At 39.6% G+C, this 23706-nt stretch overlaps 1 protein-coding gene across 3 annotated transcripts in view; it reads right to left on the reverse strand.

Moving 5' to 3' along the window:
• Positions 1–23706, reverse strand: part of KIF24 (kinesin family member 24) — a 67156-nt gene that overhangs the window by 17888 nt on the left and 25562 nt on the right. The window contains exons 4-8 of one of the 3 annotated variants that reach the window (XM_058565971.1): positions 19092–19189; positions 14610–14825; positions 8820–8934; positions 3601–3722; positions 2688–2793 (exon numbers count right to left, since the gene is read on the reverse strand). In XM_058565971.1, the coding sequence (XP_058421954.1) occupies positions 2688–2793; positions 3601–3722; positions 8820–8934; positions 14610–14825; positions 19092–19189 (657 nt within the window). Of the gene's footprint in view, positions 1–2687; positions 2794–3600; positions 3723–8819; positions 8935–11668; positions 11757–14609; positions 14826–19091; positions 19190–23706 lie in introns of all 3 variants that reach the window. The other 2 variants (XM_058565972.1, XM_058565973.1) reach the window with 2 other exon arrangements.

Raw genomic sequence — 23706 nt, forward strand, 5'->3', positions numbered from 1 at the left:
AAAACCATTAGGTGAAAAAGGCTGATGGAAAACTTTATAATGGAGGAATTAGGCTGACAACATTTGTATCTTTCTTAATTCTTTTTTTTTTTTTTAATATTTTCCTTTTTTAAAAAAATTTTATTTATTTATTTATTTTTCCCCCAAAGCCCCAGTAGATAGTTGTATGTCATAGCTGCACATCCTTCTAGTTGCTGTATGTGGGACGCGGCCTCAGCATGGCCGGAGAAGCGGTGCGCCAGTGCGCGCCCGGGATCTGAACCCGGGCCGCCAGCAGTGGAGCGCGCGCACTTAACCGCTAAGCCACGGGGCCGGCCCTCTTAATTCTTAATATCACAAAGACAGTCAGACGTTCTGTAACTCCCGATGTGTTCCTATAGGAAGTCTAAGAACTACCTATGAATTATTCTTGCCAAAAAAATAAACCTAAATCTGATCAAGCCTCCAGGTCAGCGCTTCCTCAATAGAAATACGTATTTCTCAAGAGAAATACGTTTGCACAAATGTAAACCATATACGTAATATTAAATTTCTAATAGCCACATTGAAAAATAAAAAGATGGGGTCCAGCCCGGTAGCGTAATGGTTAAGTTCGCACACTCGGCTTTGGTGGCCCGGGGTCCGCAGGCTCGGATCTTGGGCAGAGACCTACTCACTGCTCATCAAGCCATGCTGAGGCAGCATCCCACACAGAAGAGCTACAACTCTACAACTATGATACACAGCTATGTACTGGGGCTTTGGGGAGAAAAAAGAAAAGAGGAAGATTGGCAACAGATGTTAGCAGAGGGCCAGTCTTCCTCAAAAAAAACCCAAATAACTAAAATAAAAAGATGAAATTATATATACTATACAATTACATATAATATTCTATATAATAATATATTATATGTAATATATATTAGTAATACATATAAAATATGTAATCTTAATTATATATTTTAGTTAACCTAATACACCCAAAACTATTATTTCAGCATGTATATCAATACGGAAAAATATTAATGAGATACTTTACATGCTTCAAAATCTAGTATGTATTTTACACTTAGAGCATACTGCAATTCAGACTAGCTACATTTCAAGTGCTCAACGGCCACATGTGGCTTAGTGGCTACCATACTGGACAGCAAAAATATAGATCTTAATCACTTTATAGAAAATATAGATGATAGAGTACCAGGTTAAACATCAACATGGGGATGCAGTCAGCCTAATCCAGAATGTGGGAAATCTTACAGGACAAGTGACCTAGTTTTCGTCAACAAATACATTGACATAAAAAAAAAAGAGAGAGAAGAAGAACTCATATGGAATAAAAGGGACATATCAACCAAAAGCAATCCAAGGATCTTGTTTGCATCTTGATTTGAACGAATCAACTATAAAAAGACATTTATGGGGGGGCCAGCCCAGTGTTCACGGGTTCGGATCCGGGCCAGACCAATGCACCGCTTATCAGGCCGTGTGTGGCGGCGTCCTGCATATAGAGTAGAGGAAGATGGGCACAGATGTTAGCCCAGCGCCAATCTTCCTCAGCAAAAAAGAAGACAACTGGTAATGGATGTTAGCTCATCCTCACCAAAAAAAGGAAGGACACTTATGGGACAACTGGAAAAATTATAATACTTACTGGATAACAGACAACATTAAATAATTATTTATTTAGGTATGATAATAGTATTATGGTTATATTAAAAAATAAGAGTCCTTTGAGATATGTAACGAAATATTTGTGGAAGAAATGACATGACGACAGAATTTGCTTTAAAATAATCCAACCAGGGGAAGGAAACAGTTGCTTAGATTTTCACATGTTGAAGCTGAGTGACAAGTATTTGGGAGACCATTATACTACTTGTTCTACTTTTATATATTTGAAAAATTAATACAATGTTATTTATTTATTTTTTTATGAGGAAGTTCAGCCCTGAGCTAACATCCATGCCAATCCTCCTCTCTTTGCTGAGGAAGACTGGCCCTGGGCTAACATCTGTGCCCATCTTCCTCCACTTTATATGGGATGCCGCCACAGCACGGCCTGACAAGCGGTGCATTGGTGCGTGCCCGGGATCCGAACCCCGGCTGCCAGCAGCGGAGCGCGCACACTTAACTGCTACGCCACGGGGCCGGCCCCTAATACAATTTTATTTTTATTTTTATTTTTTTTTCCCTTTTTCTCCCCAAAGCCCCAGTACATAGTTGTATGTCACAGTTGCACCTCCTTCTAGTTGCTGTATGTGGGATGCCGCCTCAGCACGGCCGGACAAGCAGTGCACAAGTAGGTGCGCGCCCGGGATCCAAACCTGGGCCACCAGTAGCAGAGCACGTGCACTTAACCGCTACGCCACGGTGGGGCCGGCCCCCGAATACAATTTTAAAACTTGACGAGAGGGAGAAACCTTACCTAAGTTAACTATTCAGCAACTGCAGAAATAATTCTCTGTTCCTAATTGGCAGGGACTGACCAGAGGAAGAGAAGGCAGGGAGAGAAGGGAAGAGTTGCCTCGAATTGCTGAGAATCTGACTGAGCAGCCTCCATCTCCAACGCTGGAATTCCACTGCCAGATAAGAGCATGCCCTTGCTCTGCTGATTCCACCCCACCCTCACCCACTCTGGCTACATGTAAAGACAGGCAAAAATCTCTCAAGGAGGATTTTTAGATTAAAGCTTTCAAACAACTTACAGCTAGAAGACTCTGGTTTATTTCTGCACCTTCCATCTTTGTCTGTCTATCTGAGTCTCTGGCATCCGCCGCTCTTTCACTGCCAGCCAAGTCAATAAAAGAGATCCTAGAAAAAAGACACAGCAGAGATGACTTCTTTGGGGCTTTGGTTTATTTTTACATCAGTCAGCACTTTGTGATGGCAGGAAGAAATTAACACTGGCCCATCCTCATTAAAGACAAGACATTACTGTCAGCTTTCCAAAAGCATTGCAAGATTCTGATCTGTCAGCTGCTGCTGGCACTGTTCACTTAGACACTTCCGTTGGTTTTAATCATTTGTGAGAAAGTATGACTGAAATTAATAAAACATTCTTCCCATAAGGCTAAACGACCACACTGCAAATCACTTAGGTGACCACTTAGATAATTAAATAGAAACTTTTGTGGGCGGCTTTCCAGCCAAAAAAAAAAGGAAGAAAGAGAAGGAAAAAAAAAAAGACTCATTACTCAGAGGTGAGACAGGCTCATCCATCAGTGTGGCAGAGTTTGCTAAGATAGCACCAGAGAAGCAATGAGGGTACCCAATTGTCTTATGGCTCCTTTCAAGAAGGATGGATTAATTTTTCTTTTTTGCCTGTAAGCTCTCTGAGATGCATTCTCTGCTACTCCTATGCTGATATTGTGTTCCATGTTAGAAGCAATCAATGTCCCTTTTAATAACTTAGGGTTGACCAACAATAGGTCATTACTTCACAGTTAATCAACCGATGGCACTTTAGTGCAATGATTTATTTCAGGGCTAACAACTCTACTCTGTATCCCTGAAATAAAGAACTCCATGGTGGCAGGGTGTCCTGTTGTTGATAACACATATTTCAAAGTCACATTAGGGAAGGCAGACAATGCAATTCCTTGCATATTTCCAGCTCACCTGCCAAACGTCCTCTTGGCTGAATCTTTGATCTGAATTTGGATGACAGCATGAGAGCGCGAGGAGTCTGCATTAACCCCAGTGGCCCCGGTGCTGCGCTCCTTGCTGCCCTTCAGAATCGCCTGAAAATAAAATTGGGTGACTTCACCAAGGAGTAAACAAAGCCCTCTGGCTCCTGAGAGTTGGCTGAGAGCAGTAGAGACCAGACATAGAACTCTGTCAGTACACACTGCAGCTTTTTCCCTCCATGTGGAAAGCTGCTTAACTCTAAATCATACAGAGTAAGTACCCAATAGCAATGAAAACAATGTGGAATACTAATCTTGGAGAAGAACATTCAATAGCTCAAGAGCTAATTTACTTCTTGATCTCCTATATTCTTTTTAATATCTTTGATGGATTTAGCCTGACTAAAATCCTCAGGGCATAACTTGGCTCCAAAGCAAGGTCCCATAATACCCATCTATCTTAGTAACTGAAGCAAAGGACAGAAATGTGCATCACGGAATGACTGATCACATCCACCTGTTCACCCAGAATGCAGCCATAAAACAGGCCAGTCCTGATGTGTGGGAACATGGAAGTGATGAGTTACCGTAAGTGCCATGAGCCCATGATTTCCCTTGAGACCAATGTCCCTCCAAATGGAAGTAAAGACTAACCTGGGTCCCTCTGGCCACAAGGGAATGGGGGAGAGGAAACGAAGCCTCAGGATTGGCCTCTAGCCACTGAAAACACAGCCATATATGAACATGCTACACTGATTTTGGACAGGGGGAGGAGTGTTGATTACTGAGAATCAACAAAGTGAAGAACTTTAAAAATATTATTTGATAGAATCCTCACAATAGCCTAATATGAAGCAAGTACGATTATTATGCCCAGTTTACAGCTGAGGAATAAACTCAGAGGCTGACTTACTCACCAACAGCTGTTGTATGGCAGAACCAAATTCCACATCCAATGTGTCTGACTCCAAAGCCCATGTGGTTTCTACTGCACTGCGGGGCACTTATGATAAATTCATTTATTTTGCAGTGAATTAAGGGTTAGGAAGTCCTATTTCATTTTGTCTCAATCTCTCAGAATTTCTATTTATATCATATTGAACACAGCCACAGTTTCCAAATTAAGAGTCCAAAAGATGAGAGTCAAACTTCAACGATAGGCCATAAAATATCTTAAGAAGCAGGGGCCGGTGCTTTTTAAAAATTTAACTAACTGATAATAAGTTCCTCCATGGTCTAAGCAACAGTTATGTTTCTAAAGACTATCTCTACGTGATATTTACAATCGTATTTTAGAATCATATTTTAAATGCACCAATTCTGTAAATAGCTTGCTAAAAGTTTAAAGGGACTATGATGAATCCTTTTATAAAGAGAAGAATCTGTTAATTTATAAATCTAGATTATTAACTGCATGGATAGTGTGTTGCTGCTAATCAGAAACCAGAGCAGTAATCCCTTACACTGGGTTTGGCAAGTACCAAAAAAAGAGCACTGCTAACTAAGCTTGGATGCTGGCTAGGTCACTGAAGGCCATATCTCTGACTGAACCACCTAGTTTAAAGGCACTTCCTCATCCTGGCCTCTATGTATCACTCTGACTTCATGCTTACATAGACTGTAATGCAATGATGATGGATCATCTTAGACTTGTATTGTTCTTTTTATCAAACTTTTCTCTGTCTTTTTTTCTTTTTCATTAGAAAAGTAAGACAGGCTTACTGTGGAAAAATTGGAAAATATAGGAAAAGCATAAAGAAGAAAATATATACCTCTCGTAATCCCAGAGTTAACAAGATTCTGGTGCCTTTCCTCCTAGAGTTTCAGGATTATCATTGCTGTTTTGATTTTTTTGTCTTTTACAAACCCCGTGAAGAGACAGGAGAGATGTTTTAAACCCCTACATTTGTGTAAGCAATATGCTCGATGGATAAAGGATCACAAAGGAGTTAACTGACTCATCCAATGTCCCATAGGTAGAATGTGATCAGGCTAGGGAAAGAAGCCAGGTGCCCTCTGTGACATGTGAGTAATGATGCTACTTCTGTTGGGACCTAGTGAGAGCTCAGAGAGGCCTCAAGGTCATACCTAGCCAGGAACTGTGGATACTGTCAGGAAGCTGAAAGGATAGCTTTGTGGTTCACCCCCAGGGGAGTCAAGAAAGACTGGCTTCTGGGGTTCCATTATAGAGTTTTATACTTGGCTTTTCAATGTACCTTGTCCACCATGATGTACTAGGTACCTGTGAGTGCGTCTCAGAAAACCTAATGTGTTGAGGTGACCTTCCTGACTAAATGCCTTTTAGGGAAGGCATGAAGGAATTTTTGGTCCTTGGTCCAGTTTCCTCAGCTTCAGTAACAGCCTACAATCACCATGCCTTTCACAAATTGTAGAATGAAACAGCGGAGTTCTGAGGAGTAAAAATGAGGCAGTTTGTGAAGGTCATCAGACAAACTTTTGTAAATGATACAATTCAAGTGTAGCAGTTAAGAGAGTGAAATCTGAAGTTAGACTGTTTGGGTTCACATGCCAGCTGACATATGGTTGGGTGAACTTTTGCAAATCATTTAATTTTTCAGGGCCTCAGTTTCTTAACTATAAAATGGTAGTCTCCTAGGTTACTTATGAGGACTAAAAAAGATGATACATGTAAAGCACTTAGTACCATGATTGGCACATGGTAAGTTCTCAATAAATATTAATTTTTAAAAAGATATTAAAGAACTAACATCTTCGTGTAAACTTTCAAAACTTAAACTATTTCTTTTCACAAAATGTAAAACAATCAGGGTTTCATGAGGAAATAGAGCTTTATAATCAACATGCGATCCCATGGGCTCCCTAGTAAAAGGAAAAAAAAAAAAAAAAGAAGAAAGGAAGGAAGAAAGAGAATAAAGAGGAAAAAAGAGAGACAATCTATTTGAGGTAAATGCAAGTTGAGGAGCAGAGCAAAATTAATGCAATCCTCTTAAAAATCACCAGGGCCCCTTTTCCTCTCACTACCTCCTCCTCCTCCTCCTCCTCCAATTCCTCCTTCCATAACTCAAGTCTATCGGCAAGTTTCTAAATCTACGTCCTTTAGACAAAACATGTTATGTGAGTAGTGAAATGAGGACCTGCTACAATAGAAAGTAGAGACAACTGCCGAATTCTGCGGCATGGGGAAACCTGCAGGGACTAATTAATAAGAATAACAGATGTGACAAATTGAGCTAGCATCACAGTAAGCATTTTATGTACATTATCTCATTTCCTTCTCTATCACCCAACTCAATCATCTACTATCACACACATGTTTCAGGCTCAGAAGGGTAAAGGACGTGCTCAAGGGTACACGGCACTAGGACCCAGCTCTGTGTGGGTATAAGGCTTTCATCACTGAGCTTCCTGCACAAATACCAAAGAAGGACAGGACAGGATACCTTCAGCAGGACAGGCACTATGTAGAGATTAAGTCTCTATCACCCGCATACAACTGAGGCTCATCTAGGGGAGGCTCTTGCTACATGGGCCTCTGCTACCAATTACAGCCAAGGCAATGATAAAACATGAAACAGATTTATTAGAAGTTTGGGAATAGATATCTAGAAGTATGTGAAATGGCTGTAGGAACGACTTAAAAACCTGCAAATCTCTACAAGTGAAAAAATGCCTATCAGTTGCCTGACAGACAAAATCTTGATTCCAAATCTGGATGAGTCAGTGAATCCTCTGGAGAGGCAGGGAAGTCCCAGTGCCTGCACTGGTAAGACCAGGTAATAAAATACACCTAGGAGAAACTTCCTGGAGGAAGGACAATCCTGTGTGAAAAATAAAGCTGCCAGTTGCAGGCAGGTGACAAGTGGCCATGCTTGAGTGAGCTTGAGGGTGATCTGTGAGGGTAACACTTGATGATGACACCTGAGGATGACACTTGAGCAAACAGATGGGTGATACCTGAGTGAGCATGAATGGCGACACCTGAGAGAGAGTGAAAGTGTAACACCTGAGTTAGCAAGTGCTGTTGTTTCGAGTCAGTAAATGTTTATGAGGGTAACTGTGTCAGATATCCATAATTTATATCAACTTTCCACTTTGATCTCAGCTAGCTTCCTTCTTGTACAACCTCATATGTATTACAGACTGAGGGTATCAATGGCGATAATATGTTGACTAACAAGAAACTTCCTTCTGCTTTTCTTAGGAAACATAACTTAGGATAGAGCAGTGTCATAAACTCTCTAGGGTGAGAGTGCAATTTGACACTAGATTGTCCTTTGGCACAGTTATGGCCCATAACCGAAGAAAAGGGACTTCCTCCTAGTGTTTGTTCCTTTCCCATTCAATTGGTCTAATCTCCAGGGACAAAGGCATCACAAGGACCAACACTCCTGAAACTTCCAGCCAAATGAAGGAATGGCTGGGGAGGTGGGGGCAAGAGGACCACAGGGAATAGGTGTGTGAGGAACAATTTCCTTAGGACTCCACAGTGGAGGGAGCTCAGGACAGGTTAAGAATGGTCACAGTCTCAGAGGAGCCCCTTCATGTCCCACACACTTTTGTTCCACGCCTGCCTTTGCAATCACTAGAAAGCGACTCTTGGCTCTTAGGTGACCCTCTATAATAGTCACACTCAGGTGCTAGCCTCAGGTTTTGGATCCCAGGACTCAGGAATCTGATAATCACACAAACATGAGGTCCCAGCCCTTAAACAAAATTTACCTATTTGTCCCAGGAAAAAGAAACTGTTAGAAACTGGCTCAATGGTGAGCCACCCTGCCATTTCACACACCCAAGTCCCTGGAGGGGTATACTGTGAAGCTGTTCTAAAAGTGGGTATTGTGAAGTATGCAGCCTGTCCTTCTAGCCTTCTCTATTTGACTCTAGCTTTGCTGGATATACTAGAAGAATGACTATCATGGCCGAATGGTTAGAATCACCTGTGGAGCTTTTAAAATAATACCCACCTTGGGGCCAGCCCGCTGGCGCAAGCGGTTAAGTGCGCGCACTCCGCTGCAGCAGCCCAGGGTTCCCTGGTTCGGATCCCAGGCGCACACCAATGCACCGCTTGACAAGCCATGCTGTGGCGGCATCCCATATAAAGTGGAGGAAGATGGGCACAGATGTTAGCCCAGGGCCAGTCTTCCTCAGCAAAAAAAGAGGAGGATTGGCAGATGTTAGCACAGGGCTGATCTTCCTTACAAAAAAAAAAAAAAGTAACATAATACCCACCTTCATACATTGCTGGTGGGAATATAAAATGGTGCAGCCACTTTGGAAAGCAGTTTGGCAGTTCCTCAAGAAGTATGACCCAGCAATTCCACTCTTAGGCATATACTCAAGAAAACTGAAAACACAAGGTCCACACAAAAACTTGTACATGAATGTTCAGAGCAGCATTATTCATAATAGCTAAAAAGCAGAAAAAATCTACATGTCCATCAACTGATGCATGAATAAATAAAATATGGTATATCCATACAACAGAATATTATTTGGCCATAGAAAGGAATGAAATACTGATACACGCTACAACATGGATGAACCTTGAAAATATTATGCTAAGTGAAAAAAGCCAGAGACAAAAGGACTCCTATTGTATGATTCCATTTATATGATATGGCCAGAAAAGGTAAATCCATAGAGATAGAAATTAGTGGTTGCCAGGCACTGGGAGTAGGGGAAATAAGGAGTAACTGCTAATGGTACAGGGTTTCATTTTGGTGTAACAAAAATGTTCTGGAGTTAGATATTGGTGATGGCTGCACAACTTTTTGAAAATACTAAAAAAAATCACTGATTTGTACATTTTAAAAAGGTGAATAATATGGCATATGGATTGTATCTTAACAAGAAAATTATATTAAAAAACCACTGAAGTGTACACTTTAAAGAGGTGAATTTTATGGTATGTGAACTATATGTCAATTTAAAATAATAATAATACCTGCATCTAGGCCTCACCCGAGAGATTCTGATTTAATCCGCTTCAGGGGAACTCAAGCAAGCATTGAAAGACATTATGATGAAACTAGAAAGACAAGCCACAGAATGAGACGACAGCTTAAGACACAAATAACTGACAAAAGATTCATATCCAGAATATATAAATCAGTAAGAAAGACAGAAATCCAAAAATAAGGAAAAGACCCGAACTGGCATTCCCGAAAGAGGAAATTCAAAAGATAAAACTATGAAAAGCTATTCAATTTCACTCTCAACCAGCGAAATGCAAAGTAAAACCACAACGAGATATAACTAAACACCTCCGGGCCGGCCCCGTGGGTTAGTGGTTAAGTTAGCGCGCTCCGCTACTGGCAGCCCGGGGTTCAGATCCCGGGCGCGCACCAACGCACCACTTCTCCGGCCATGCTGAGGCTGCGTCCCACATACAGCAACTAGAAGGATGTGCAACTATGACATACAACTATCTACTGGGGCTTTGGGGAAAAAAAAGGAGGATTGGCAATAGATGTTAGCTCAGAGCCGGTCTTCCTCAGCAAAAAGAGGAGCATTAGTGTGGATGTTAGCTCAGGGCTGATCTTCCTCACAAAAAAAAAAAAAACACCTCCATACTGGCAAAAATTCAAAAATCAATAAAGTGATGGTGAGGATGAGTAATGGGATTGCTCATACACTGCTTGTGGGAGTCTATATCACTTTGGAAAACAGTTGGCATTATCTAGTAAGTGGAAGATATGCATGTCCTCTGACACAATCATTTCACAACTATATATACAAATATATCCTAGAGAACTCATATACTGCGTCCTGAAATACATGTATAATGACACTCACAGCTGCATTGTTCAGAATAGCCCCAAAATAGAAACAACACCATTGTCCATTAACAGTATAACAGTTAAATTGTAGTATATTCATATGATTGAATATTATACAGCAAATAAAAATTAACAAACCTATAGCCATATGGAAAAATATAGATGGAACTGTTGAGCAAAAGAAGCAAGATACAAAAGAATATATATACAGGGTGATTCTATTCATACAAAGTCAAAAAACAAGAAAAACTAAGCTACATGGTTTATGGATGAATACATAGGTGGTAAAACTGTAACAAAGAACAAGAAAGTGATCAGCATAAAAGTCAAGATAATAGGGGAGTGTGATTGGGAGGTTGTGCAGGGGACTTGAGGGGTGCTGCAATGTCCTATTTCTTAACATGGGTAGTTGATTATGAGGGCGCTTGTTAATTCTTTATACTGTACATATTTAGGTTTTATGCATTTTTCTGTATAGTGATATTTTTCACAATAAAAAAGGTTAAACTATTTTTTTTTAAGTAAGGAAAAAAAGCCCCCTAATGATCTAATGTAAAGCCAGGTTTGAGAACTACTGCATTAAAGGAAAGTTCACCAGAAATATATTTGGACCGAAGTTAATAAATGCCCAGAACAGGAAAAAATATTTATATTTATATATAAATATTCTAAACTGTTAACAGTGGATATCTCAGTGGAGAATGGGGAACAGTGTACAATAAGTTAGAGGGGGCTTTATTTTTCTATCTTCTTACATATTTTTGTAATGTTTAGATTTAATAATGAGCAAGTGTTACTTTGGTTATAATAAAAAGATAACTTTTAATAAAAGAAGCAGATTTTAAAATACCTTTGGAAAGATACACAAAAAATTGTCTGAAAATTAGTTGCCTCAGGAAAAGGGAATGAAAGGGATATTTTCATTGTACCTTCTGAATTTTGAACCCATGTGAAAGTATTACCTATTAAAATTTTTATTTAAAATAAGGATATTTCTCTCCAGTAGCTTTTCCCAGAGCCCACCACCACAGAAATATCCATTAGCAGCCTTTGAAATTGGCCAAGACTATCCGCTCACGCATTAGGTTCTCCTACATGCCCTACCTCCCACTACCACGCTATTGAGACTATAACCTTGTAGGGAAAGGAGCTATTCTCTCAGAGGAGGACTCACACTTTATAAATGTGAAGTGGTGTGCTTGTCATTGCCCTTTGCCTAAATCTGAGTCCATCATACTTGCTTGATAGCAAAATGAATTCTTTCCCTGTACTTACAGTGGAGTAGTAAGGAAGGGTTACCTCTAAGAGAAGCTCCACACCATCCACCTGAAGCTCTTGCAGACCCACTATCTGTACCACATGCTTGCTATCTTCTCTTGCGAAGAGCCTGCAGATGCAAGAACATGGTTGGTGTGGCAGAGCTGCTGTAATAAACTTTGTTCTTGCCTCCCCAGAAATCATTCCACCACTCCTCCATTAAGTAGCAGTTTTGCTGTTTGGGTGAGATTAATGTGCATTCTCCCTGCCCACTCTCACACCTCCTGACCCCACCCTCAGGGTTCAAGGGTAGTCCTTGATAGAAACTGTGCCCTTATAACATCCTGAGCGGCTGAAGTAAAAAGACCCTAAGGTCTGACTGTCCTCTAGGCTTTCTAGTTATATGAGATAATGACCTCCCTAAATGCTTAAGTGAGTATAAGTGGGATTTTATTTTACTTGCAACCTAAAGAGTCTTGATCTATCTTCTAAGGGAGCAAGGATGGTGCTGCAACTGGATGCCTCAGGCCTGCGTACAAGATAATGAATGGTTATGGTCTACCATCATCATTAAACCAGATACATCAAGGGGCATATACTGAATCTATCAAACACTCTAATTATTTTTCTCCCTTAATAAGACACTGATTAAGGTTTAAAATGGAATTCTACTTCATAGCCAAAAAACGACCTGATTCTCTCAAAAAAAATTTTTTTCTCAGTCTATGCTTCACCCCAAGTTTCCAAATTTTTACAGAAGGATTGGGGGAAAATAGCCTCACCAATGCCTATGATCTTTCAGTAAACAACTCTATTGGAACAGTTAGGCTTCTGGAATAAAAGAAGAATCTAGTTTTCAGAGCCTTCATGTCCCTCCTGCACATACTTCCCATGCCTTATGCCCTGAGCTCACCCCAGAAAGATTCTTAATGGATAGCCCAAAATGTACTGATAGAATTTTCAGTCCTATAAGCAAGCAGTATATTTCTATCACTTTTAAAGCAAGGGTACAAAAACAATTTATTCTCTACTTTTAAGAGTTAATTTGAAGATCCTTAAACTTTGGTTTCTAGTTTAAGAGGTGGACTGAACGTAAATAATTCTATCTACCTTTGTCAAAGCCCCATTATTATTACAAAAATTATATTTTATTAAAAAAAACAACAGAGGCAGGCCCCATGGCCTAGTGGTTAAGTTTGGCATGCTCTGCTTCAGCAGCCCAGGTTCATGGGTTTGGAGCCCAGGCACAGACCTATACCACTCATCAGCCAGGCTGTGGCTGTGACCCACATACAAAATAGAGAAAGACTGGCACGGACGTTAACTCAGGGCTAATCTTCCTCAAGCGAAAAAAAAAACAGACAAATCATTACAACTCTAAACAAATAAGAAAGGGTGCCATCAGTGGACCAGGACACTTCAGAAGTCCCAGAAGGTAGGAAACAAAGAGATATTAGCCAATTAGTCAGAGACATTAAAATACCAAAAAACCCACAGCCCAAGACACACATGCAGAGTAAGTATGGGTCTTCCCTAGTGAGCCCAGGGAAGCTTCAAAACCAGGAGTTAGCATGTTCCCATCCCCTTGGCTACAATTAAAGAATGCAAATATACAGGGCAATATATCTGGGTCATTCATTAAAGAACTGCACTCACAAACAGCTGGATATCCTGACTGTCCCTTCACACAAACACACAAACCACACACACGGAACAACAGTGGCTTTTGTTCTCATGCCAACTGTCCTTTAAAGGAAGCGGGCATTCTGACTGGAAAGGGCTCCTAATAAGGGTGTTGGGGCTTGGAAGAGAAGCTGTGATTGAGCTAACTTGAGGCTTCAAAACCAACACAGACAGGGCAAAAAAGAAAGGCAACTCTTCCCCAAGGCAACTCCAGAGCAGCACCCTCCTTTATTTGGCAGTTGAGTCACAACTGAACATTCTCTGAATGGTGGCATTTCTGAAGGTGCCCTTCTTTTGGAACAGTCCACAGGACGGTGGCCTCTCCAGTTACGCTACTCAATACTCCAGTGCCCCTCTACGATGGGGGCCGGCCCTATCACACTCTCCCTACAGAACTGGGCTACGCCTCCACTCTCACCCCTATTTTAGTGCTTGCCTGGAGCATGTGGAACTTGCATGTCCTTTTGGACAGATCCTTAGGGATGCCTTTGCTGGGGGCTAGTCTCTTTCACTGATTTAGTTTCCCTAGCCTTCCACCAAGCTCAGCCTCAACTCACTCCTCTCCATCTAATGTAGCTGCTCTCAACATGTCTCAAGTCTGGTTAATTCTGTTATGACAACCTTTTATCCTTCCACCTCCCCTACTCCCTCTCTCCATCCTATTCTCCCAGTCAGTTGATACCTTCACAACTTCATTGCCTCTTACTCAATTAATGTCATCTGTATCAACCTAAACAAAACTTTATGCCAGAAAAATGCAATAGGGATTTAAAATCAGAGTTACTGAATACATTTCTAAAATACTGTATTATCTTACAAGGGCAATAGTTTAAGCCTTCTAAGGGTTAAAAGTCTAATGTGAAGAGAGATTCTTTTCTTTTTACTGATTTCAGGAAACTATCGTTAAATGTACCCTAAGATTACTGACAGGAAAAACAAGAGAAAGTGGGAAACATTATTTATCCTTCTTTCAGTGTAATAACAGGTCAAAAGGGATTTAAGTACATGTTGGTTTTCTGACTTCCTGAAATTATGACATTTTTCATAGACCAAAATAAAAGAAACAGTCTTTTGATAAACATTAGGATATTGATCACTTAAAAAAATACCAATAGAAGGCTAATTTACATTTTTCTCTAGCTGAATTGACAGTTTAAAAAATACGCATCTGATTTAGGAGACTATCATTTCACAAAAGGGCATTAATGTACCAACGCGTCTCATTAAATCCCATGATTCAGTGGGACTCCAGCGTAAAACAATGATAAACAGATTAACAGTTTCCACTCATATCCAGTACCTTTTTCTCCCGTTTAGGAGGTCATAAAGCTGTCCACAGTAAATTTCATAGAAGCTGATCCACACAAAGAGATGCCTTCTTGGCTGGGATACTTCTAGTTGCCTGAAGATATCTTTGGCAGCCAGAGCATATAGTCCTGGGTTCTGATGAGTTCCTATCATGGTGTAGGTCTTTCCAGCACCTGTCTGTCCATATGCAAAGCAAGTGGCATTGCCTCTGGGGGAAGAATCATTTGTATCACTCATACATAGTAAGAGAAATGTTAATTTACACATGGATTTTTAATGACAAAATTCGGGTAGGAAAAGAATCCTTGACAAAATGCAGCTATAAACATACAATCCTTTAAGGGGCCGACTCAGTGGCGTAGCAGTTAAGCACGTGTGCTCCGCTTCGGCAGCCCGGGGTTTGCAGGTTCAGATCCTGGGTGCGCACCAATGCACCACTTGTCAAGCCATGCTGTGGCGGCATCCCATATAAAGTTTAGAGGAAGATGGGCACAGATGTTAGCCCACTGCCAATCTTCGTTGGCAAAACGCAGAGGACTGGCATCAGATGTTAGCCCAGGGCTGAACTTCCTCACAAAAAACAAACAAAAAAAATACAATCATTTTAGGAGAGGAGGGCTTTACATGATAAAAACATAAGATGACGAAAAACATTCTCACAGCAGTACATGAGTTTTCTTCAAGGAATTTTTTATGGAACTGGTAAAACCATAAGACAACTCTGGAAGATAAGGAAACAAGGACTCCATGCTAGGTGCTTTAGAGGATCCCAGAGAAGATTCTGTGTTAATTGTAAAAGATAAGTTTGGTGAAAGAAGTAATAGAGAATTAAATACAATAAATAACAGAAGATCATACGATAAACAGGAGGGTAGTGACCACTCATTTGAATATTAAGGAAGTTTAGACAGAAGTGACAATCAATGTAAGAAAAATATTTGAGGAAGGACTCACAACAGAGCTTCTCTCAGGGCCTCAGTTCTCACTTTCACCAATAAACTACTGTGTTACTTGATTTCTAAGATCCTTTCTAGCCCTGATGTCCTATGATTCTAAGTGAGAATCACTATTCTTGCATGTGGGTATGTGTGTGTGCACACACTCCGTATCAGTATGAAGAACTGCAGAATAAAAGGTGGAGAGGGGGGCCGGCCCGGTGGCGCAAGCGGTTAAGTGCGCGCGCTCTGCTGCGGCGGCCCGGGGTTCGCTGGTTCGGATCCCGGGCGCGCACCGACACACTGCTTGGTAAGCCATGCTGTGGCGGCGTCCCATATAAAGTGGAGGAAGATAGGCACCGATGTTAGCCCAGGGCCGTCTTCCTCAGCGAAAAAAGAGGAGGATTGGCGGATGTTAGCTCAGGGCTGATCTCCTCACAAAAAAAAAAAAAAAAAAAAAAAAAAAAAAGGTGGAGAGGAGAGGTGGAGGCCAGCCAAGATTATGGGAGTATTGTGGGGCCCAACTATGTAGTACTAAATAGAGAGTGAACATAATGTTAGGTAGTAAGTAGCTATTGCAGACTCTTGAAGAGGAATCACATGGATTAATAATAAAAGTAGCTGCTTGCAGCAAGAAAAAACGTCTATGTAGGGACACAGGGGTACGGGGAGGCTGATGGTGGGCAGAGAGACAAAAACACAGAAAGGGACCTGAAGCCAGATAGAAACCAAAGAGTGATATGATAAGAGCAAAGGAACTGTGGAAGTGTGAGACTCAAGAGATGGGAGCTAATCAGATTTAAGCTGCTTAGAGCAGAGACCAACTAGTTACTCCTTTTTTTTTTCTTTTTTTTTTTGTGTGAGGAACATCAGCCCTGAGCTAACATCCATGCTAATCCTCCTCTTTTTGCTGAGGAAGACCGGCTCTGAGCTAACATCTATTGCCAATCCTCCTCCTTTTTTTTTCCCCCCAAAGCCCCAGTAGATAGCTGTATGTCATAGCTGCACATCCTTCTAGTTGCTGTATGTGGGACGCGGCCTCAGCATGGCCGGAGAAGAGGTGCGTCAGTGCGCGCCCAGGATCCGAACCCGGGCCGCCAGTAGCAGAGCGCGTGCACCCAACCGCCAACCCACAGGGCCGGCCCCTACTCCTTGTCTTTTAACCATGGCTCCCAGCAGTGTGGGCACTTGAATACACTGGCAGTGGCACAGTCAGGGAAAAGATTACAGGAGGAAAATCTTTTATTTTTTTATTTTTAATTTTTTTTAAAGATTTTATTTATTTATTTTATTTTCCCCCCAAAAGCCCCAGTAGGTAGTTGTATGTCTCAGCTGCACATCCTTCTAGTTGCTGTATGTGGGACACGGCCTCAGCGTGGCCGGAGAAGTGGTGCGTCGGTGAGCGCCCGGGATCCGAACCCGGGCCGCCAGCAGCGGAGCGCGCGCACTTAACCGCTAAGCCACGGGGCCGGCCCATACAGGAGGAAAATCTGAACACACCAAAGAAGATCTAGCAGAATGAGAGTAAAGAATAATATCTACCTTATCTTCTGAACATTTTAGTAATTAGTTTTTTTCAAAAAAAACAACAAATACGGGCATAAAGAATCTCTTATTACACTGTACAGAATTTACAGTTAAGCTGCACTTAATTTGCAACTCTCTTATTTTTTATTGGTAATGTCTCAACATTCCAATTCTAACTTATTTTAGAAACTTGCTCTCTCAAAAAGCATACCCTAGATTTGATGCATAAGAAACTGAACCTGAAAGATATTTCATTTTTTTAACCTGCTCATAAAAATAATAAAAAAATTAAATAACTTCTACAAAGCAACAATAAAAAGACAACACAAAAAATGGGCAAATGAAGATATCTGAACGGCCAACAAGCACATGAAAAGATGCAAAGTATCATTAGGCATTAAGGAAATGCAAATTAAAAACACAAAGAGATATAGTTCCATACCCATTAGATTGGGTAAAATAAAAAAGACTGACAATACCAAATATGGTGAGGATGCAGAACTGCAATTCTCATACAGTGCTGTTGGGAGTATAAAATAGCGCATGGAAAACTGTTTAACACTTTCTTATAAACATACATCTATCCTATGACCCAGCAATTCTATTTCTAGTTTATCCAAGATAAATGAAAACATGTCCACAAAAAAACTTGCATAAGAATGTTCGTACAGCTTATTCATAACAGTAAAAAATTTGGAATCCATCTAAATGTCCATCAACAGGAGAATGGATAAACAAATTGTGGTCAATTCATAGAAGGGAATATTACTAAGCAGTAAAAACCATGGACACATGAAACAACACGTACTAATATCAAAAAACTTTATGCTAAGCAAAAGAAGCCACGCATGAAAGGATATATATTGTAATGATTCTATTTCTATGACATTCTAGAACAGGCAAAACTAATTTACAGTGACAGAAAGCAAGTAAGTGGTTTTATAAGACCTGGGGGTGCTGGTGGGGGATTAACTAAAAAAGGACACGAGAACTTTCTGGGGTGATGGAAATGTTCTTTTATCTTGTTCCAGGTATTGGTTACTTGGATATATATAACTATCATAACTCATCAAACTTGAATACTTCTGTTTTTCTGTGCTGAGGAAGATTCACCCTGAACTAACATCTGTGCCCATCTTCCTCTATTTTGTATGTAGGTCGCCACCATGGCACAGCTGCAGACAAGTGGTGTAGGTCCATGCCTGGGAACTGAACCCAGGCTGCCAAAGCAGAGCACGCTGAACTTAACCACTAGGCCATGGGGCCAGCCCCCAAACCTGAATACTTCTTAAGATCTGTGCATCTTATTACACTAACTTACACTTCAATTTTTAAAAAAATTATAAAAGTTATTTTAAAAAAATAGTCAAAATACTCTGGAATCAGCAACTCTAGCAGGCTGTTTAGCATTTTCTACCCATACACACCAACATTTTAAATATATAACAGAAGCCTTAGTACCTTTTCTGTCCCATTTAATGTTTATTAAGTGTGAATAATTATTTCAAAATTTAAAAAATACATCTAAAAAAAGTGGATAAGTGATAGTCACTTATCCAATGGAGCACCCAGTGAAAAAATTAACAGAACTATAGCCAGGATACATAACTCCTATCATTAAAAGTTCAAACTTGTTATAAACCAATGTTACTGCAATAAACAAAAAATTAAAAAAAAAAAAATTTCCAAACTAACTACAACCACTTAAACTTTTTTATTCTGAGGACTTTGATGAAATTATATTGTTGACAGCTTATATTTTTCCACTAAGCACAGAGAATCAATATCACCAGTGTAAAGGAAATTTTGCTGAAGATTTCCAAATGCTTGGTAAATCCTATAAATAGAGACACTGAATTTTTCAGAAGAGTCTAATTTAAATTCATTAGATCAAAACATAAATTCCTGTTTAATTCAAAAGAATTGAAAAGCATAAGTGATATTTATAAAGAAATATGATTTATGGAAAATAGAAAATAAAAAACGAGAGAAGCAAATAATTACTATCGTACCCATTGAAAATATGCTGAATGAGTGGGTGAGTAGTCTTCATGTAAACATCTCGATTGGTGCACGCTTCACCAAAGACTTCATCAAAATAAAAAACATGCTGAAAAAGAAATTTGTTATAGAAAGAGATATTTTCTGGATTTTCTTCACCACTATTCTAGTAAACACATGATAAAGGCACAAGTACATTTTTAACTAATAGTAACTGACCATCACAAACTTACAGATAAACAAGCAATCAATAATTGTCAAATGACAGGGCCTTCTTTTACTTGAGATCTCTGCAGACGTTCTTATAATGTAAAAACTAAGGCACACAATTTTTGTTCTCTCTTAAGTGAAGTAAATTGATGAGTACAAGAATGAGGCAATCCTCCTTAGGTCCAGGAAAGGAACTGAATTCAATGGAGATTATCCTCATAGCCCAGGTAGGGCCAGCATATTTGAAATTTTGGGGGAATTCTAGAGGAAGACCTCTATTCTATAGGTTACATAGCTTAACTTTTAATTCTGTAAACATTTACTGCTCAGCTGCTAGCATGTATATTGCAGTAGGCACTTCAAGAGGCCCACAAATACAGACATTACCTTACCATTACCCCATCCCACCACCTAAAGATGTTAATCTAGACAAGTATACAAATGACTATAAGGTAGAAAAAACTTGAGAGAGAAAGTACATGTGGAATTCAAAGGAAAAACATACTCCCTCTGACTGAGAAAGACATTATGAAAAAGACTGTACTGAGAATGGACCACGGAGGAAAGAAGAGGAATTTGAGAGGTAGAGATGGAGGCAGGGAAGGTATTCCAGGCACGGGAGAAACACGAGCAAAGAGTCAAAGCAGGAAAGCACAAGGAATGTTTAGGGAACAGGGAGAATTCAATGTGGTTGAAATACAGGATCTTGGTAGGTAGAAAAGTAAAACAGCAGGCTAGAATAATGAGTTAGGACTATGTTGTAGGGGTCTTGGAACACCAGCCTTAAGGCAGGGTTGGAATGCTTACATTCAATTCAGTAAACAGTGGGAAGACAATAAAAAACTTTGCAAAAGAGAGGGATGATCTGAGCCGTTTTATTGGAAGATTAATCTGGCTTCACACTGTGAATGGATTGGGAACAGGGACACTAGTAATTCAGTGGTGAGGTAAGAAAGGTCTAAATTAGATGATGACAATGGAAATAAAGAGGAGATGGACACATGAGAAATTTGGCAAATGATTGGATGCGGGGGAGCTGGGGAACGAAGGGAGTAAGACGACCCCCAAGTGAAAAACCATGGTAATCTGGAAGAGGAGATATAGGAGACCCCATTAAATTGGGTCTAGAAAGCATTAGTTCAGCAGCCATATTATTTGCATAATTTAGAGGCTTTCATGTTCACGTTGTATCTGAGTAGAAATCCTAGTAATTTTAAGCCTGATTGTAGCATCATAATGGCTGAGAGTCACTGAGTCCAAACACAATGAACGTGAGATGAGGTTCTATCCTCTGCTAACTTTTGGGCCTGCTCTAAATACCCAGCTAAGGAAAAACTGTATGGGCAAATCCAGAAAAGTAGACTTGGGTCAATTTATTGTAGGTCACTCTACCCCAGGTTCAATTCAGTTTCGTGTACTATTACATTAGAATGGAAATTTGTTAGGTCATCTGAGAAGAAATTACGGCCACAAAGTCAAATTTATCAGTTTAAAAAAAATCTCTAGAAGTTAGGTGAGAAAATAATGAATCTGTGCAGCATGATAAAGAAATCTGTGAACTTCTAGTGCTTTGAAAAATGTGATATGATTTTAAGAACCGTAAAATGTTTATAACTGTTGAAGCTGGGTGATAGGTATACTGGGGGTTCATTAAACTTTTGATTAAGCTTGAAAACGGAAATAATGAAGAGTAAAATATATTTCTAAAATCTGGTTTTAATGAACACGATTTATATCTAAGTTATAACTGGTCTTTAAGCAAGGAGACAAATCCACTCACTGCTCAAATATTACCATAGGTTTTTACAGTTAAGTAAGAACTCAAAAGTAAAAAAATACATGTATTTGGCATTTTTCAGGAAAATAAGAAAAAATAACAGAAGTAAATATAAGAATACGTTTTTTTGTTTTTCTTTTATTTCATTGAGTACACGGCTATTCTTCCTCTCCTTCTATAAGAGCTCCTGAATAACGTTAGCTCCTGCGTAAACACCTTAAAAAGCACTTATTGATTAAAGGAATTAGTATCTTTTCTTCAATAGGATTTAGGTATTGATTTTTCCAGTAGTTTTGTAAGTATCTTTCATGAAAGACATGTGAACATGCAAGATTATTATTACAACTCATAAAGTCCTTTGCATCACATATCCTTTCATTTCATCACACTCTATCGATGAGGTTGGATTAACACTCACTTTAGCCTTGATATGATCAGTGTTCCATAGTTTATTTTTTAAATAAGTTTTTTTCAGATTATAAAAGTAATATGTATTTATAGAATATCTCTGGAAAGATACACTTAGAACAGTTAACAGTGGGTGCCTTCAAGGAGGAAACAGAATCAGGGATACTTTTCATTGTACATCCTTTTGTATCTTTTGATTTTGAAATAGGTAAATCTATCCTATTCAAAATTTTTTACTTTTTATATAAAAGTAACACAGCTGATTGTAGAATATTTGGAGAACAAAAGAGAAGAAAATCAAATTATCTGTAAATCTTACTACTCAGAGATAGTCACTGTTGACTTTTTGATATATTTCATTACCATCTTTTTTTCTATATGTATTTTTTTATTTAAGAAATTGTAATGAAACATATACAGATTTCCTTCCCTGTTTTTCCACTTATTATATTGATATTATAAAATTTAATGGTAAGCAGGATAGCACACTACTATGTATGTGATATCTTAGTGTATACTAAGTAACAAAAGAAGATAATTAAATGGATACATAAACCTACTGTTTGAATTCCTGAATAAGTTTAAAAATAAAACCTGGGGCCAGCCCCGTGGCTTAGCGGTTAAGTGCGCGCGCTCCGCTACTGGTGGCCCAGGTTCAGATCCTAGGCGTGCACTGACACACCGCTTCTCCAGTCATGCTGAGGCCGTGTCCCACATACAGCAACTAGAAGGATGTGCAACTATGACATACAACTATCTACTGGGGCTTTGGGGGGAAAAAAAAAAGGAGGAGGATTGGCAATAGATGTTAGCTCAGAGCCGGTCTTCCTCAGCAAAAAGAGGAGGATTAGCATGGATGTTAGCTCAGGGCTGATCTTCTTCACACACAAAAAAACAAAAACCCAAAGAATCTAGGATCAATATTTATTTTCTAAGTTTACTATGAACCTCTCTTTTCTTCTTCCTACTTAGGAAAGGAAAAAGCCCTCCCAACGCTTTTATAGTATAGCATTGATAGGTAAGGACTTTGACCTATGAGAGCAAAGGTCCAAAGTTCAAACAGCGGAGAAAGTGCTCTGGAAACTATGGGTATTCAATAAGTATTGACCAATGGTAATGACAAAGAAGTAGTTATTGTGTTTTGGGATAATGGAAAAAGACAAAAGATAAGATGATGCCTCCTTGAGGGAATTACTGTGACAGAAGCATCATTAACGCAGTCTTGGGTAGATGGTGATTGGATGGGGCTATTACTATGGCTATAAGTAGTCAGAGAACTGGATAGCATTACACCTAATTGGTCATTTGGACCATCTTCAAAATAAATACCTCCCACCTAGACCTAATAGACTGTGCATTGATCAGCAATCGATAAGGCTGTTAAAGTGATTGGGTTGGTTATACAGTGGCCTAGTAATTTAGTGCCCAAAGAAAGACACAGTGGATTACGTCAAATGTCACTGTGAAACCCAATTTTGGTAACCAAAGAAAAAGAACAATGCAAGTGTAAAAAAGGGGGGAAGTGTTAACAATTTGACTTCAGTATTAAGGGATTTATTCCAGTAGAGAGAGATCTCATCCGACTAAGAGGAATTTCTAGAACACCAGATTAACTCACCATTTTTTTTTTCTCTCTACCAGTCACTGGGTTTTGAGTCGAGAGAGAGAGAACAGAATGAATATAATACGAACATTTAGGGAGGCAGATTCAGAGTAAGAGAAACTCTGAATTCTCAAATCTTAACATCTGGTGGATTATCCCATTTTAGATTATACACAATTGCTTCACAATTTTAGGAGTACCTAAATTACAGTATCTTCCTTCTATGGAATTTGCTGCTTCCATGTGAGACTGAAGAGTTATTGCAAGGGTATCTGTCAGCTTGGAATAAGTTCCTTTCAATACCAAACCCTTTCTCCTTGGACTCTGTGATCATTCTGGCAGGGAGTGAACAATGTGAAACCATATCCCTGCATTATATTTACCCACTGCAATCTACCCTGGACAAAGTGGCCTGCTCAAGAACCCAATTTCCAAATTAAGTCTAAGCCCAAAGACAGTTGAGAATCAAAATAGGTAGTTGGCTGGTAATCTGGGGCCTTGTTGCTCAAAAATATATCCTTCATCATTAAACTACGGACTCACACTCAGCAGAGTGAAAAGTTCATACTGTAAGAGACAGGCAAGAATTGAGATCGACTGTGACCATCTCAGTCACTCTGGGGCATAC

Source organism: Diceros bicornis, chromosome 22 (genome assembly GCF_020826845.1).
Source record: "Diceros bicornis minor isolate mBicDic1 chromosome 22, mDicBic1.mat.cur, whole genome shotgun sequence".
Taxonomy (NCBI): Eukaryota; Metazoa; Chordata; class Mammalia; order Perissodactyla; family Rhinocerotidae; genus Diceros; species Diceros bicornis.